General features: G+C 35.1%; 1 protein-coding gene across 1 annotated transcript; it reads right to left on the reverse strand.

Annotated features, from left to right (window-relative positions):
- Positions 1 to 839: 839 nt before the first annotated feature.
- LGSN (lengsin, lens protein with glutamine synthetase domain) lies at positions 840 to 17,384 on the reverse strand. Its single transcript, XM_042895370.1, has 4 exons — positions 17,355 to 17,384; positions 9,465 to 10,455; positions 3,483 to 3,661; positions 840 to 2,039 (listed from the first exon to the last, which is right to left on the reverse strand). Exons 1-4 carry the CDS (start codon positions 17,382 to 17,384, stop codon positions 840 to 842), a joined length of 2,400 nt encoding a protein of 799 aa, XP_042751304.1.
- Between the last annotated feature and the right edge of the window lie 287 nt (positions 17,385 to 17,671).

A 17,671-nucleotide genomic window follows, 5' to 3' on the forward strand; every position in this document is an offset into this window, starting at 1 on the left:
ATAACTGAAAGAACTTCTCTCGGTTTTACATGGTATTTTTGGATCTCTCTGGGAAAGGCAAGATCACATGTTTTATTTAATCTGCTTTATTTTATAGAAAAAATAATATGAAATATATATAGATCAGAAATCTGATTTTGCAAACTCCTGTGTGGGAATGTGCTTCTATATCAGGATCAGCTTCTATACAAACTTTAAACTTGTTAAGATTATTACATTTACAGAAGTTTAACACATGTCCATAGCAATTTCTGGTACAGCTTTGTTTAGCCTGCTTTAATGTAAAAATCTTATCCTTTTAATATATAAGATTCATGCAATGATGGTTATCAACACATCTTGCCAAGATGAAGAAGAAGGAACAGCTATTGAACTATGCAACTGTTGAGACTAAACAAGAAGAAATGTAAGAAAACATTATGATCAAAGAAAGTATTTTTGAGTTTTTTTCTGCCAAGATCTTGTGAAGAATGAGAAACAACCAGAAATGGAAGAAAGGACTTGGTAAATAAATATGTTCACAGAGCCCCTGAAGAGCTTTTTGTGCAGCGAAATAGAATATCTTTTCCATTTCACCTTCTCTTTTCTTCTTTCTACCAGCAGGCCTGTTCACTTAAAATGAAAACTAGTATTCTAAAAGTCTGTCAATATCTTTTCATGAGTATCAGTTTTCTACTTTGCAGAATATACAGACTATAAAATGAAATTGCCATTTACTCTTCAAAGAAGGAAATGCAATAAATAAAGCATTAAAACATTTTAAAATATATTTACTAATTTCAAGATATTTGTCTACAGTATATGCGTTTACACAGCATCAGTACAGAAGTGTGCTTCCTCTAAATAAAATACCCCAGGCATTTATTCCTTTCGCTATCCATTTCTTCAGTTTCTAATTCATAATGTTTCATGGCAATGAAATAATTGATGAAAGTTTCACCTAATGCTTCCTTAATGCATGAATCTTTTTCAAGTGCCACAAGAGCATCTTCTAGCTTCAGAGGGACGGATGAAGGTTTCAGACCAGATATGTGGTTTTCTTCCAGGGATGTATCATCATACCTAAGTCCCCTCTTTACTCCATCTAGACCTGCAGCAATAGTAGCCGCAAGTACCAAGTAGGGGTTTGCTGTAGCAGAACTCAATTTATTCTCTATGCGAGTGCCTTTTCCACCATGACATTTGACATTAAAGGCACAGCTGTTATCATTATATGCCCATTTTGCACTTACAGTCTCTTTTGATTCTTTGCTGTATTTGGAATAAGGCTTACGGCAGCTGGTAGTAGGAGCCATCAAGCAGCTAATAGCTGCTGAGTGTGCCAAGAGACCAGATAGCCAATTTTTTCCAATATCTGTGAGCTCCTCAGCTCCATAACCAGCAGAAAACAAATTCTTCTGCCCATTCAGATCCCACAGACTATGTGAGAGAGCACCTGAATTATAGAATCCTGATTCTGAGAAAAAGCTAGCTATGTAGCTATACTTCTTAGCCACCTCTTTAATGCCTGTTCTAAATGTGAAGGCACTGTCAGCAGCATCTATGCCAAATGCTGGATGAAAAGTGATCTCCATTTGTCCAGGCCCACTAGAAGAAGAAAAGCTTTCAATGTTGGCCCCAGTACAATACATTCCTTCAATGAGCTCCTGAATGAATGTCTGGTCATGGTTATTTAGTATCGTTGCTGCAGGAAAGGATATTGTCTTTGAATTTACAACCTCAGTAATGCCATAAATACAAAATTCATAAGTGAAGGCAGAGTGTAGAGAGAAGCCGTTGTCCTGAAGCTCTCTCAGCTGCTTCTTGGCAATGTGCCTAGGTGAGGTCATTAGAGGGTTGCCCAGTACAGTGAAGGAATCACATATTACTCTAGCTGTCTGCTCGGTCCAGGGTAGAATTCGAAATGTTGATAAATCAGGGTTCAGGATTATGTCACAATTAAAATTGGTTGCATTTATATAATCTATTTCATTATCCTTAGGATTCAGGGTCAGTTCAAGATAGCTTCTGGGCATGGCAACACCATGAATTGCTTTTTCCTAAACACAGAGCAGAATGACAAATTACAGAATGAGAAAATAACTGAATGGTATTTCTATGCAAGTAAAATTTATAAAAGTCTGATTTATAGCAAAACAGTAGCATTTTTCATAAAAGAACACCTAAAGAACAGCAATCGTTTAAGTGGAAGATACTGACCAATAACTGTATCGCTATGAAGTGGGACAATCTTGTACAAAATTTGTATGAAAATTCTGGCATCAAATATCCTGATGATTGTTCTTTTAATTCCCATTCAGAGATGTAGAAAAAAATGTTCAACACTTAGTATTCCTTTTTTGTTTTTCCTTATTTTTTGTACAACTATGGGAATCATCAGTTATGTGCAAACTTTGCAGCCAAACTTTTCTTTATAGTTACTTTATGAGGCTTTAGCATTCTCTGAGCATTTGTTTTACAGAGAGCTAAGTGACCATAAAAGACTCATGATGAAAGTTAGGCTGCCACCTCTCTTTAGATGAGATAACACTTGCCTCACCATTTTTCAAATGCAAAATTAAACCAAAAATTCTCACTTTCTGGTTTTATTGAGTTGGAGAAGAAAAAAGAACAATCAAACAAAAAACAAAACATACATAGCATTTTCAAGTGCGAAATTATTCAGTGCTCCCCTCTTAGGTAGCAAATGGGATAAACTCCTAGTTCTATCTTCTCTCTTTAAACAGAGAACTTCCACTTACATAGATGAAATGTAAATAGGACATCTCCAAGCAAGCACCTGTACAACTTAAAACAAAACCACTGGATGATGAAAGCTGCAATTATGTGGCTGTCAAGAGAAAATTGGCTCACATTTACATTTTACCTTTATCCTTCTATGGGAAAGGGAACAGAGGATACAGAATGAACGTAAAAAAGGGAAAGCTCAGAGCTGATAAAATATTTCCTAACCAGGTGGAATACTGTTGAAATACTTAAAACTATAAATAATGGCTCCTCTAAAAATGAATGAATGAATCATCAGTACAGAAAATTCTGCTACTGAATCATATTTCTCACCTGATTGACTACTATAACATTTCTAATAGCTAAAGACATTTTAATTTACTCATTTTCTTTTTGTTAGTGGTTACAATTTTCTCATTGGATTTTATGATATCCAATAAATCTAAATCTTTATAATTGTGTAGAACTTGAAAAGATTAAGAGAAGAGTTTACTAGAAGTGCAAAGAGGAGAAACTACTGGCCCTATTTAATTGGATTATCATTTTTGAGAAACCAAGGGATAGATGATTACAGTGATGAAAAGATGTCCACATTCTTTGGGAAGAATAACAAGTGAAAGAAGCAGATAATTTGTTCTAAGTTTGAGATTCTACTTGCACTAGGAAAAAAAAATATATATATATACATATATATAAAATATATAAAGGACAGAGCAATGAAAACACTAGGTGTACCTAGAAACCAAAACACTTACATGAAAAAAGCGAGAAGGAACATTCTTTGATCTTGACACACCATGGAGGTCTATTGATTCAAATCTGACGAATTGTATGCTGTCCCTGGCCATCTGCTGCTTAATAAATTCAATGTGAGAGAACAGGTGAAGGAGGCTTGGAATTCCGAGGCCGTTTATATCAGGTTCTCTGCTGGATGCTATAAGTGAAGAGAAATGTTCATATCAAAAGAAATAATGAACGCTGCAATACAGGCTGTTCTAAAAAGTACAGTAGTGGCAAACTAGTGCAGAACGTAAAAATAAAACTAAGAAAAAGATATGGATCACACAACATTTCTGTAAACATACAGGTTTTTTTTGTTTTTTTTTTTTTCCTGGGAATCCATACAAAATCCTGTATTTTTGGGAATAGTCTGTAACTCGAATGTTTTTTCGATAAGAAAACACAGGGCTATCAAGCACTGAAGCCAGGGATTTCTGAGGAATACCTCGGTGTGTTTATTGGGTGAGTTTAAGAGCACAAATAGCAACTGGATAATCTTTTCCCACTGAAAGTTGATTTAATTCAGATTCTGTGTTCCTTTAAACTCTTTAAAAAGTGCACGGATAAAGAAATATAATAAAAAGAATATTTATCTACTAAACCTGTCTTTTTTTCTTTAGAGACCTAAGAATAGTAACTTCTTTTCACAAACCTCTTGATCCCTGAGCCTGTTTTCTTTTGCAAATCTATGTATTATTACTATTCAAGTTAAACTATATAAAATATTAATTTATATTTACTACCATAAACTAACTAAACCAAAGACAAAAAATATGATATCAATATTTTAAAATAAAGTATTTCTTTCTTTGTAGGAATAAAGTCCTCCATTCTTCCACGGAAACTGAGAATTTGACTAGATTAATTTTTTTAAATCATTCAGACCAACAGTAAATCAGGAACAGCTGCCACTTATCATCAGCCTTCAAGTGGAAGTCAAAAGTTACATCGCTGATAGAAGGAACACTCCTAATCTCACCAGTATCAAATTACCACAAATGGGGTAAAATTCCTTTAGCAGAAGACAGCAGACAGATCTTTTTCATCTTTCCACTGGGACAGCAAGGACTCCCAGCTACAAAGCTGCAAGGAGTCCAGCAGAATGGCCCAGCACAAAGCTGTCTGACCATTCCTTCAGAAGGCAGCAAACTTCCACAGTCATAGACTTTGTGGAAGCTCTGAATGCTGCTGTACCAATCTTCAGCTTCAGATGGCAAGGAGGTTGCTAGGATACTAAAAAGTGAGGAGACATTAAGTAATAACATTGCTCCCTGAGGAATAAATAACAAGTGAAAGCAAAAACAAAAGTTTAAGTAAATATAAAAGTCAAACGAAAAACAGCATAAATCAAATAAGTAAAACCAAGAAAATAAAAATTGTCACAGACACCTTCTCTCTTTCCAGTCATCTGCTTCAGCTGTGAGCTGCTTATGGAAACAACTTTTTTCTCTGTCCTCAAAAGCACTGGGGCACTGTGTCCTTAAAGAGATATACATTGAATAAGGAAGTCCTGTTCAATTTTGTGCAACACTCATTCACGCTATTACAGATACTCACAAGACATAACCAGTGAGCAGGGAATCTATGTAAATTGACATTAATTTATGTATGTCATCCAGGAAACAAGGACTTGAATCCTACTTCAGTCATCCCATTTTGTTTTACAACATGCAACAAATATTTACTGATAATTGGCAGATTTGATCTCCTTGTGAATCTGAGCATCGAGCAGCAGTCTATTAGCAGATAATAAACTGTGGCTACTGATCAGATGCATAGAGCTCAAAAAGATTCTGAGGATCTTCCTATGGATTACAAGTGGCATCTTCAGCTCCAGGGTAAGAAGCCTGAGGGTTATAATAATAATTAATATAGAAATTATATATATATATATATATTATATATTATATATAAGTTTATATTATATATAAGTATATAAGTATTATAAGTATATATTATATATTATATATATTATATGAAATGTCATAAATTAATACAAAAATTCTAAAGGTGATATGTGTTAAACGAAATTAAGAAAACCAAAAGAATTAACTGAAGAAGTAAGAATTGTATTTTCAGGTTTGACTTGTTATAATTAGTGATGGATCTTTTCAGATAATGAGCTTAAAATTAATATCAGTATTTTAATTTAAATTGGGCTAGACTAAGTCCTTGCAGCCTAGTGATGGAGAAAGTTTGGAAAAGAGTAGTTAGGAAACCAAGTACTTTGTCTTTTCCCAATTCATACAAACTCCATCTAGAGCATCACCTACTGTAGATAAGGTAGAAAACAAATAAATGTTAGGCAAATGTAGCAGACATAGATACACAATCTAACAGTCTTACACTCTCATGAGGGAGAACTGTGTTCGCAAGTGTAATTGTTTCCGTGGGACTTTAGAAATGAAGACATCTTCATTTTCAATTCATAAACTCTACTAACAGAAACATATATATTAGTTTCACAAAATGCTCAAATTTGGGTTCAGATTTTCATTTTAAAATTGATTTTTAAATCCAGACTGGACTTATTTTATAAAGAAAATTTCTGCATGTATGTCATAGTTTCTAAATAGTTATATCAAATCAATAGTACACAGGAAAACATTTAATGTTTATTTCTCTGTTTTTCTATCTGTTCTATGGTTCTATCTGCTTTTTCCACGTAAGTTATCACTGAGAAGCAATTGGTATCACTTGTGTTTGTTTTCTAATTACTACAAACTAGTTATTAATATATATCAATTATCTACACATATTTAAAAATATATATGAACAATGCAAAACTACAAATACTACTCCAAAAATCTATAACATATACAAATAATAATATAAATATGAGTGAGAGCACCATATGAAATGGAATGCAAAATTATTTAGGGAAAATAAGCCTTTGCACAATGTTCAAGGTAGGTTAAACTCTTCTTTAGTGCATTGTAGAAGGAGAGGTAGCTGCAGAGAAATAGCAGAGAATCCATTTCAGTTATATTAGGTCTAAACTAATTATTCTGGCCACACTGCAATATTACTAGGAAAAAAAAGGGTATCTCTACTAGTAAGGAAGAATTACCGTCTGAATATACCTTTTTTGCTCACAGCATTGCAGGATGACTGGCTTACCACCAGGTGAGTTGAATCTTACATAAAAGAGGACATAATGGAGAAGAAATATAGGATCTTATGTTGTACTGCTCCAAGAAAAAAAAAAAAGTATAATCATAAAGTAAGTAACCATAAGTATAAAACATATAGTCATACAGCAAGAAGAGATTTCAGCTATCAGTATGAAAGATAAAGGATTTAGGACTTCTGGTTTATTTTAAAGAAAAATATTTGGATTTTGAGCCTATGAGGCAAATAAATAAATAAATAAATAAAATTAGCAAGGATTATATAGGTTAACTCAAAAGGAAAAGGAAAGAAAAAGGCAAAAAATATGATGGTTTGCTCAACAAAAAATAGGGACAATTGAGGTTTAGAAAGAAGCTGAGCTTCATCCCGTGCTATGTCTGAGTTCAAAATGTAAAAAAATAAATGTAAAAAATATATATATTAACTGCAGATGGGGCATAAAGAATGTACATGATGGAATAGCATGGCTTTGTTTTTTCACTTTAGGTAAGCTCCAAGAACAGAACAGATTATATGAGGGCTGCTTGAAAGCAATGCCTCCTATTTTATTATGCTGGCCCATGATGGCAGAGGTGGATGTTGATGGTATGGCAGTAAAGGTTGAACTTTCCTACTAATATTCTACTGTGCTTTGTTGCCATGGAACTGGTGGCAACACAGGGGCTGTCTGCCCCTAAATATCATTAAGATTAGATATATGAAAATTTGCTATATATGAGGAGTTGCATTTTAGGTATATTCAGTGTCAATTCGTGCTTAGATCCAAGACTTTTGCTCAGGCCCTTCAGTAAATAAAATGTTTAGGATAGTATTTTATCAATGTCTTATCAAAATTAATTGATTAATTTATTATTAGGGCAAAGACTCATTCAAGATAGCAGAATTTTATCCAAAGCTTTCTTCTCTTCATTTAAGCTACTAAGTATATGCAATGAAGTTGTTTCAAAACACATTTCTATTATTACTTCTACACAAAGATTGTACTTCCGTTTCCTAGAGGAAATATGAAATTGTACCCAACACTGTACAACTTGTTAAGTAAAAGTCAAGTGTAATCCAAAGCTCTGAGATTCCAAAATTTTTATTGTTGAGTTTGTTTTAGATGAGAAAAAACAGTTTTACCCCATCTCCCCTCAAAGTTAGCTTTCATATATAGATCTCCTACAGTTGTTATCACCAGTGACAGAGAATAAGAATAAATCCAGGTTGCTTCCAGCATTTCAAATCAGCAAGGCAAATAATCTAAGCTAACATGCAGACTTCTTCTCCATTGGGTAGAAAGAGAAGCCAAACTCCAGAGGCCAATTTCTCAAAAACCTCTAACTACCTCTTTGAAGACAGAATTCCTACCTTTCTTTACTGATAAAGAAATGAGCTTGGATTAGACACTTTAAGTGGCTAAAATCTGGATGAAATCTCCCTGTGGAATCTGCAATTAATCTCTTCAATTCTTTATACTTTTTTAAATGGTGTCATAATGAAGAACAGTTATTGCTGCATTGCAAGTTATTCCTGTATTTTAAAATGTATTTTCTGGCTTTGAAGACAGTAAATGAGAAAACAGTGGTAATCTACATTTGGCAATGAATTTTGCTAGCCTTTCAGCAGAACAAGAACAAAAAAATGACCTTCTAAGGTAACAACATGCAGAGCAGTCTAAGAAATAATCCTCTGAGCTGCATATTCTAAGAGAGAGAGGTTTGAACATAAAGTATTTTTTCAGGTCTGTTAATTTCTCATTCAGTTCCATGAATCAGTTTTGATGTACAACCATTCACGGATATGTTGCCTGAATTTGTTCAAATTTGTTAACACGATATGTCAAAAACTGTTCTGTAGCTAACAAAATTAGGTATACGTTCAGATTCTTTACAGATTACCCACAGCCACGCTTCCACCATCTGAAAGCAGAACAAGACAGCAGGATAACTTAATACTATTGTATATTAATATTCTTTTGCATTCTGTTGTATAGCTAATGATTGACAAAATATCTTATTAATGAAGATAAAATATTCATATTTCTTGTATCACTGAAATAGATCAGAGAGCATCATACATACCCTGAAAAACTTATAATATTATCTGATGCTCCCAGAAATTTATTAACCTGATATGTGCTCAACTGGCAATTTTTTATGGGTTTTATTGTCCTTCCTGGAATGGATACAAAGCAACTAATTGCTTAAGTTCATCACATTATTATAGCTTTAGCTTTCAATTTGTTGACCCAGCTAGTCTAGAAGTCTAGTTTTTACTATTCAAAGAAAACACAGCCTATTAGTAGCAATTAATTTACTCTATAAACACTTCCAAAATGAACTTATTGAACATCATGAAGATAAGAGGATTTTCTGCATCATTTTCTTTTTCATATTAGATATTTTGCATTCTAGTCCTCTAATAGGGCTAATGACTGAAAACACCTCTCTCACATAGGGCCTATTTTCTCTTCTGTAAATGTTGAAAAGGAAATTTTAAGAAGGCCAAGTAACTTCAGAGTTCTACACTGCCTAGCAGACCTTTGGGAAATGTTGCCTGTGCTCAGTTTAAATGAGGAAATCTCTCAGTTTTAGTGAATAAGACGTAGCCACTTATGCATGGAACTCTTTGGCAGCTTGGCTTTGTAAAAGCCTTACTTAAAAAAAAAAAAAAAAAAAAATGCAGCATAGACGTAGGGTACAACTTCTGATCCATCCCTATCACACAAGTGTTGATTTTCTTCTTCTCTAGTTCTGACTAAATTTTGCAACATCACAAAACCACATGAAACAATAGAAACATATTCTTTAATAGTACAGCAGGTGATGGTTAAATATCCTTACCAGAGTTGCCTGCAGAAGAGTCAAACAGAATCTCAGGAGCAGAACTTTCGGCACTCATGGAAGTTTCTGGTTGTTTCAGGAATGGCTGATCCACCTCGCCTCCTGCTGGTTGTGGCTCGTCAGAACCTGCAGAGCTGAGGACCAGCAGAGGTTTGCTCTGCTGCCCTGCTTCCTCCTTGCGAAAATTGTGGTACTTTTGATTCTCTTTTCCAAAATGGAGACTAAGCATCTCAAATGGCCTGCCTGGTTTTTCAGCTCTTTTCTCCACGGGCTTCAAGTTTTGTTGACTAACAGAGCCACTTGACCCGCCTCTGTAATTTGGCCCATGGGCAGGCAGAGGGCCTTCACTCAGAAGTTTTTTTAGCTCTTGTAGAGTTTGTTTAGAAATGCCAGGTGCGAAAGATACTGCAGTGTCACTCCCTCGTGTGGTTGCAGTGCTCTCCAGGGAACCCATCTTTGTCATATGAAACTTGCTGTTTTCTTCATCCATCCTGCCCCAGACCTCTTGTTTATGCTCTGTCTTCTCACTGTCCTCTTCTTCACACACTGTCTCTGTGCATTCAACTTTCTCTGTATTGCTTGTGGATTGTACAGCCATGGACAGCTTTGTTGTACCTGACGTTTCTGTCCCCTCCTGCATTTTTTCTATTGCTATTTTCCCACTGTCAGCATTTTCTGGGATGTCATATATTTCCCCAGACATGTCTTCTTTCACGTTGCTGCCAAAATGGGAACTGCCTCTGTCCCCTCTGTGGTTTTCTACCAAAGGAAAATTAGTCAGGTTTTGAAGAGAATGATGCAGTGGTGGTTCTGAAATAACAGTGGTTCCTTGAAGAGGATGACAATCTGGGATTTTTGAGGTGAGAGATGGCTCAATCTTCTCATTTTCTAATAGAGGAGACTGCTTTGTGGTACTTTTGATTCCCTTTTTCTTTCTGAAACTACATATATTGTTGCCATCAACTTCATCATTGCCAATTCCAGCTGTTTTCTGTAACCAGCAATAAAATATACAGCCAAATAATATGCATGAACGAAACAGAACAGAGAAAGGGAGTAATACCGCCAGCTGCTTTTACTTTGTAGCACTTCCAGGACTTCTTGCTAATAGAGATCTCTGTGAATACTTAACTACACTCAGATTAGGCTATTTGGGTAAGATTTTCTTACTGAATTCTTTTTCTTAATTTTAGAATAAAGCTGGTGAAAGTACCTTTATAATTTAATTTTCAGGCAGATTTAATAGATTTCAGTTAATACACACAGTGTGACGTCATTTGTCAAGCAAGTGTGCTCTTTAAACGTGAGGAAAAAAAAGCATTTGTAATGATCACACCTATGTTTATTCTTATGTATGTTAAAATAGTTTGTTTGTTGTTATTTTTTGATAGAGGAAATGTATTGCCCTAAAACATGGAACAGTACCAATTCTTGTAAGTATGGGAAGAGAAAGCTGAAAATAAATTATTTTTAAATGAATTTTGCAATCTAATTTGGCTAAATAACCAAACTCCCATGGCAGTAGTCAAATGAGCAAATCCATGTTTAGATGTGTAAGCAGGAAAAAAATAAGAGATTTACTTTTTTTTTTTTTTTTTTTTTTTTTTTGCCATTTTAGGGGTTTTTGTGCGGGGGGCAAATTTTAAAAAAAATTAAAAAAAAAAAAAAATAGAGATGATGCAACGAGGAAGTAGAAAGAATATGTTCGTATTATCCCAATGAATATCAGTATGGGCCTGAATTGTCTCTCCATTAGTATGATTAATCTGCTGATGTCAAGGTAAAGAACAAAGGATAGAAAATAAGAAATAGCAAAGATTTTAATATCAATGTGATTAAAAAAATGATTAATTATTTCACAAAATATCAAGGTAGGGATCAAATTCTCCATCTTCTGATGTCATAATTATGGTTCTGTAGTACTGTTTAACCAACAAGGAAATCACTCCATACTGGTCACAAATTGTCATGAATACATTCTCAAGCATGTATTTAAAACACAGCAACATTGCCAATAGTTCTTGGCTTGCTTGGGTCAGGCTGGAATCGAGAGCTGTAAAATCACTGTGAAACAAAGAGGTATTAGCTGTATCAGACTATTCTTTACCCTTTCCACAAAGGAATAATCTGCACACTCCACATTTTCTGAATTTCCAGAAGAAAAAATGATCAGCACAAAAGCAGAATGCCTGTCTAGGTAAGGCAATAGACCCTTCTAGTGGCAGACAAAAACATTTAGAAGAAAAGGAAGCAGCATCTGATATGTAAATGGAAGGAAACCGTTATGGGCTTCCATTATAATCATTAATATCACCATTTTTCTCTGTTATTCTTTACCCATTACGGTATTTTCCATCATTATCCCACTCAACAAGGCATAGAACTTGTTTCTTAAAACAGAGCTTGCAGAAATATTTCTTTCCTCTCTCCCCCTTGCTCTGAATCTCTGCAATGTGTTTTATTTACAGCTTGTTTCAGAGCTCACCAGGGCACTCCTGCTGGTGCAGAAAGCAGATAACAGCCAGCTCGCTAGTAAGGACATTACAAAACTTAAATATAGTGAAGAAACATTCCTGAATAACAAAGCAGACAAGAGCTGCTTATAACTGAGCATTTTAACATCTCTATTAGTTATACAAGACCGTGAGTGAAGCTGGAAAAATACCAACTGCCAAATGGATAAGCCCAAATAATTTTAAAATAAAAGAGGTATCTAATTCAATTTCAAGATAAATAAAATGATTTTTCTGAAAGGAAAGATGCTATGAAAACTATCATGAAAAGACTGAGTTTCAAATTAATTAATGAAAAATATTTAAAGAAGCATCCTTTGTGGCAGAGGATGCCAGCATTAAAATTTTCAGATTTCTTCTTCATGAAGTCTTCAAAAGTCATTTGTTTTCTTCGGAAACCAGTACCATGACCACAATATCTGCATTTCTGCCCTATAATGCATTCCTGTATTCTGTGCTTAAAGATCACTATTGACAGTTTAAATGGTAGACTCAATTTTCGCCAGTTGTTCCTCTAACAGGTCTTTGAAAAACTATTCAACATAATGACTGAAGATTAATGCATCATTTTGTATATTACTTACATCTTGAGTCAAACAAAGTAGTTCATGTAACAAACTCAGAACATCAGAAACCTGCCCTTTCAGTTAAATGCTTTGATGAACACAAGGTAGCAGGCCCACATTATAATCTTTACCAAAACAAATTCTTTCTGAATAGAGATGGAAAATTTTATTAACAAAATTCTAATAACAAATGTACCTGTTCTACTCTGCAAAGGGTTTGTTTTCTCTACAGAAGTGGAAGCTGTGGTGCTGCAATTTTATCATCGGATATTTGTCATAGGAAAGGGATATTGCACTTATTGTTCTAAAAAACACGATCATTTTTACTTTTAAAGAAAAAAAATCTCTTACATTTTTACAGAGAACACTGTATCTACACTAATTTACGCTTTACCTGAGATACTCAATACAGAGCGCTGTCCCTGGAGATTTTCAATGCCAGGCTGGACCAGGTTCTGAGTAACCTGATCTAGCTGTGGATGTCCCTGTTCATTGCAGGTGAGTCAGATTGCGATGACCTTTAAAGATCCCTTCCAGCTCTGAGGATTATATGATTCTATGGTTCTAGAAGCATGAGCCACAAAATAGCCTTACTGTCTGGCAGTTTATGTGGGTGTCAACAGTCAGAAAAAGTCCAGTACAGTGTGGGAAGCACCTGGGAAATATGACCTAAGAATTTTCTCCTTAATTTATTATTTATAGAAGTTTATTTTACAGAAGACAGGATAATTAAGTAAAGTAGCATCTTGAAAGAGCTACAGTACAAGTGAGCTGGAGAGTGATCATGACTTAATTTCATGGAATCATGCTGGGTAGAAAGGAAAAAGTAGTAGTCATGGCATTAACACGGTAAAAGTTCTAATTATTTTTAATGTCATTACCAAATGCTCCTACATTTTTTGCTGCATAGCAACAGTAACAGGATATCCTAAAGCTACATAGAAGTTTTTTAGCCATCGTTTATTTCAGTATCATTCTGTTTTCATTTGTTTTCAAATATTTACTGGCATGCTCAGTAAAAAGCCTTGAAACTTTTGAAATTTGTTTCTCTTTCTTAGTTAGTGAACACTCAAGTGGTGATTCAATTATTCTTGCCAGAAATACAAGGTCCAAAATTTATGCAGTGTACGCTGCATTATGCAACAAATTAAAATTTACATTTTCTAAAAGATGTATCTGTTATGAACTGTCACTGATAGTTATTGGTGCTCCACAAGTCCTGACTTCCATTAGGCCTTTTTGCTCCAACACTGTAACTTGTGCTGATCCCCTTGATGTGGGAGATTTGCTGCTGGGAGGGTTTCCATTTTGGTGAAGGTGGACCAGTGCAAGTCCTAGAACAGGCAGGACGACTAGGGTGGAATAAACATCAATTCCTGTTATGGACAATTTCAACTCATGCAAATAACAGCTTTACTTGTATTTATTAGATATCTATTCCATTGCTCTGAATGCATAAGAGTCTGGATGTTTGTGACCAACAAGAAGAAAATGTCCTTACATTACAGACAGTGCCTCAGGGATATGCAGCGGTGTGTTAGGGAACCATGCCAAATAACGAGAACAAGACAATATCCTGCTGTTCAGCTCCCATATGATAATGGCAGGTAGGAAGTGGAGAGAATACAGGATAGTACAAGCAAGAGATATTTCAGCCCTTTGCAGATAAGATTTCTAGCTCTACTTAAACCAACTACCTGCCACTTCTGGCATGCTTTCAGGCTTTCACAGATGATAGACATTTAATATCTTGTGGCAATGCAAAAGCCATGCATCTAAAACAATTGATCTTAATCAGTGTGCATTCCCTTCTAAGCTTTGTACAAGCACTGAAGTGGAACATTAACTGTATCATGAAATGCAGAGCTGTCAACAGGTAGTTCATCTGTAACCTGCCAATCTGTAGGCCAAGAACATTTGGAAATGTAAAGTGTCACCTTTGGGAGGAATAATAAGTGCAGAGACTTCTGGTGTGTGGAACAGGTGAAAGTCCAAGACAATTATTGAACATTTGCCTCAAAAGGATTTTATAAATGATTCAAAATATATCTGCAGTGTACTGTGGGACAAAGTCAGATGTTGCAAAAGGAAAATTCTGTTTTTCCTACTTTTTCTTCCTGACCTCAGGCAAAGATGCAAACACTACTGGGGTTTATAAATTTATCTGAGCAATGTATTGATGAACAGAGACAGAAAAATGAGAAAAAGGAACTCACACTATAGCATTTGAAAGGAAGAATTGAGGAAAGGAATATGTTTTAAAAGATTTCCTGCATAACTGTGGATAAACTGACGCAGAAGGAAAGTGGAAGAGGAAACAGTGCAACTCTAGCAGTAGCTTTTCTGTACATACATAATCAACAAGATAACTAATGTGCCTGCTACTGGCTATCCAAAGAAATGATGCAGCTACTCAGTAAACTGCACTGCAGTATTAATCACACCTTTGTTTTCACTTTTCTTTCAGATTATTAACAAATTTTAGCCACTATTTAATAAGTGTTAGGAGGTGAAATTGTGATGATCTTCCTCAGTTCTTAATAAATATTTTTCAAGAATAAATGATTCATTTTGCAAAGGCCATCAAGACATCAAAATGTGCTAAGATTTAGAAAACTGTGGAAAACAGAGAAATATATATGCTAAAAACAAAAGTGAAAAAAAAAAACATAAGATCATTTGAATGTGTTATTTATTTAAACTGCTTCACTTGGATTTTTCTATCACAAAAATCAGATTTGATAAAGTGAAATGAACTGTTTCCAGACTAATTTCCAGTCTTAAAAAAACATAAGCTCTTCTTCAAATGATGTCAACAATTGCCTTGTTCATATTATTTGAGCATTTTTCGAGATTACTTTCAAAACTAAACCAACTTTGAAATGCTGAGTAATTTTCTCTGAACCACTTGGGCTGCTACCAGGTTACCGCTTACAGCTTCTTCTGTTTGGCATGGTCAAGTTTAACTAATGTTTTTATGTAGTAGCAAATCTAAAAGTCAAGTCTTAAAGAGAGGGATTCCTTAAGAATTTACACAATAGTGTGCATAAAACAAGTATGCCCATGTCCAAGTTTTTTCTCTGTCTCTTCTCCCGGCAGATAGAAAGGGTTGCCCAGCTGCCTCCCAGCAATGAAACAGTGAAGGAGCACAGGCAGCTGGAACTAATTTTCTATTGCTGGGAAGTAATGTAGTTTCTCTAGAGCTGCTGGCGCTACTCAGATTTATACCAGAAGGGAATTTGGCCCATGGACTTAGAGGGAAACACAGGGAACATCCCAGGCATTTCCAGGAAGTTACTGTGGGCATACAGAGGGATTCTAGCTTTTTGCTTGTAGTGATAAAATAGTGTGCACTACTATATGCAAATGCTGGTGGTTTGTAAGCTAGAGATGTGAAGATTGCAGCACATCATCAAGATATTGCTGTAACTAATTTCTCTCTCAGTGACCCTGTTTGATGAAGTGATTCTCAGGGAGTGATTTACTACTACAGAAACTTCACAGTGAAGGACCTTCAAGTGCATAAATATTAGGTATGTGTGATTATTTTGCAGTTAGAGAAGCACAATCTTACCATAGGTTACAGGAAGATGACAGTAACAGTAGGAGCAGAGGCAGAGTTTCCTTCCTGCTTTGAAACTTGTAAATATGCTCAAGATTATTAATGTTCTTCATGGGAAAATAAATTGAATGAATTTAGCTCACTTATTTTTACATCTGACTTCTGCCTTTGTCTGCTCTTCCTATCCAAAGACTTCATACTACACATGCAATTAGTAGTTTTACTTAAGGTCACTGATTCTCTAACTGTTTCAAGGCAGCATAGTCCTTGTGGCAAAGTTATTTAAAAGTAATTACCTTGGACTATGCCACCTGCACCACATAAAAAAAATCCCCTTAAGTGAGATAGAATCTCAAAATGAAGATCATTTTGGACCAAAAAGAACACTGGTGGTGTCATCTCCAACTTGCAGCAGTGCAAATGAGATGTAGTAACAGGGTCCATTTAACACATGACTGATTCTTCATCTGGAAGATATTTGCAAGGAAATGGACTTAATGATCTACAAGACTTTTATGTCTAATTTCTGTGACTCATTTCATATACAAAGATGGTCTAGGAAGCAGCCAGTGACTCAGAGCAGGTGTATCTCTGGCATAAAAAGTATCCATTTCTTCATCCTGATGAAAATTTCTAGTAGCCTTAGGAAGTCTGCGCCATTACTTCTAAGCTATGTTATATCTTTCTAGCATTTTTAATTGAACATTTATACTTCATGTTTTTCAGAAAGAGATCTTTTGGACTCTACCCAAAATAACAGGTATTTTTAACTTTATTGAAAGTATTCATTGTAATGCTTAGATGAAAATCAGCTTTAAAAAGCACTTATATGAAAACTGAGCATCTGCAACTTCACCCAGCTCAGTAGAATGACTCAAAAGTGTCACTTTCTAATTTCAGTCAGTCTCTATTCAACAAACAGTAGTGGTTCCATTCATATTAATGAAGCCAATCTGATCTTCTACAAATATTAATGGAATCCGATTTTTGATCACTATTTCTGTTACTTTTGATAATCTCTTTAAAGAAAGACATGAGAAGGTAAAATGAGCTAGACTTGCTTTCTAAGGCAGTAACTGTTTCAGTTGATCTGTGTCTGCTGCAGAATTAGACCACACACAACACATACATGTGAAGAAAATTGTGTATAAAGCACAACAAAGTATTTGCTTGATTAAAATCTTGAAGCAGGTGCAAAAGTATTTTATATCAGCTTACCTGCTCAGAAATCATTCTGTCAGTTCCTTACCTGTTGAGTGAAATCTCTGTTTTTGTTCATGTCCACTTCATTCTAGTTCAAGTCACCGTTAGATATGGCTTGGTAAAAGAGTAGTGGAAAGACATCTCATATTTATAGGCCCAGACACAAAAAAGGTTAGTTAAAACAGAACTGCTGCAATGTGCTTTTCCCAGAAAGCCATTCAAATGACAAACCATAGAAAGCAGCCCTGATGTGTCATGGCCAGGAGCACTGTTTTCTGGAACACTGTTGAAGTAGTGAACTGACAAATGTACATTATTAGCTGCCTGCCTGCATGGAAACAAATACAGCTGAGTATAAAACTG

Source organism: Lagopus leucura, unplaced genomic scaffold, assembly GCF_019238085.1.
Source record: "Lagopus leucura isolate 7727_CA_CO unplaced genomic scaffold, USGS_WTPT01 Super-Scaffold_73, whole genome shotgun sequence".
Lineage (NCBI taxonomy): Eukaryota > Metazoa > Chordata > Aves > Galliformes > Phasianidae > Lagopus > Lagopus leucura.

Coding starts and splice junctions, on each gene's coding strand:
- LGSN (XM_042895370.1), bottom strand. CDS start 17,384: ATGAACAAAAACAGAGATTTCACTCAACAG. Junction 3,662..9,464: donor CTCTTCTGCAGGCAACTCTG/GTAAGGATATTT, acceptor CTTCACTTATAG/CATCCAGCAGAGAACCTGAT. Junction 2,040..3,482: donor TTCCTTCTCGCTTTTTTCAT/GTAAGTGTTTTG, acceptor CTCTGTGTTTAG/GAAAAAGCAATTCATGGTGT.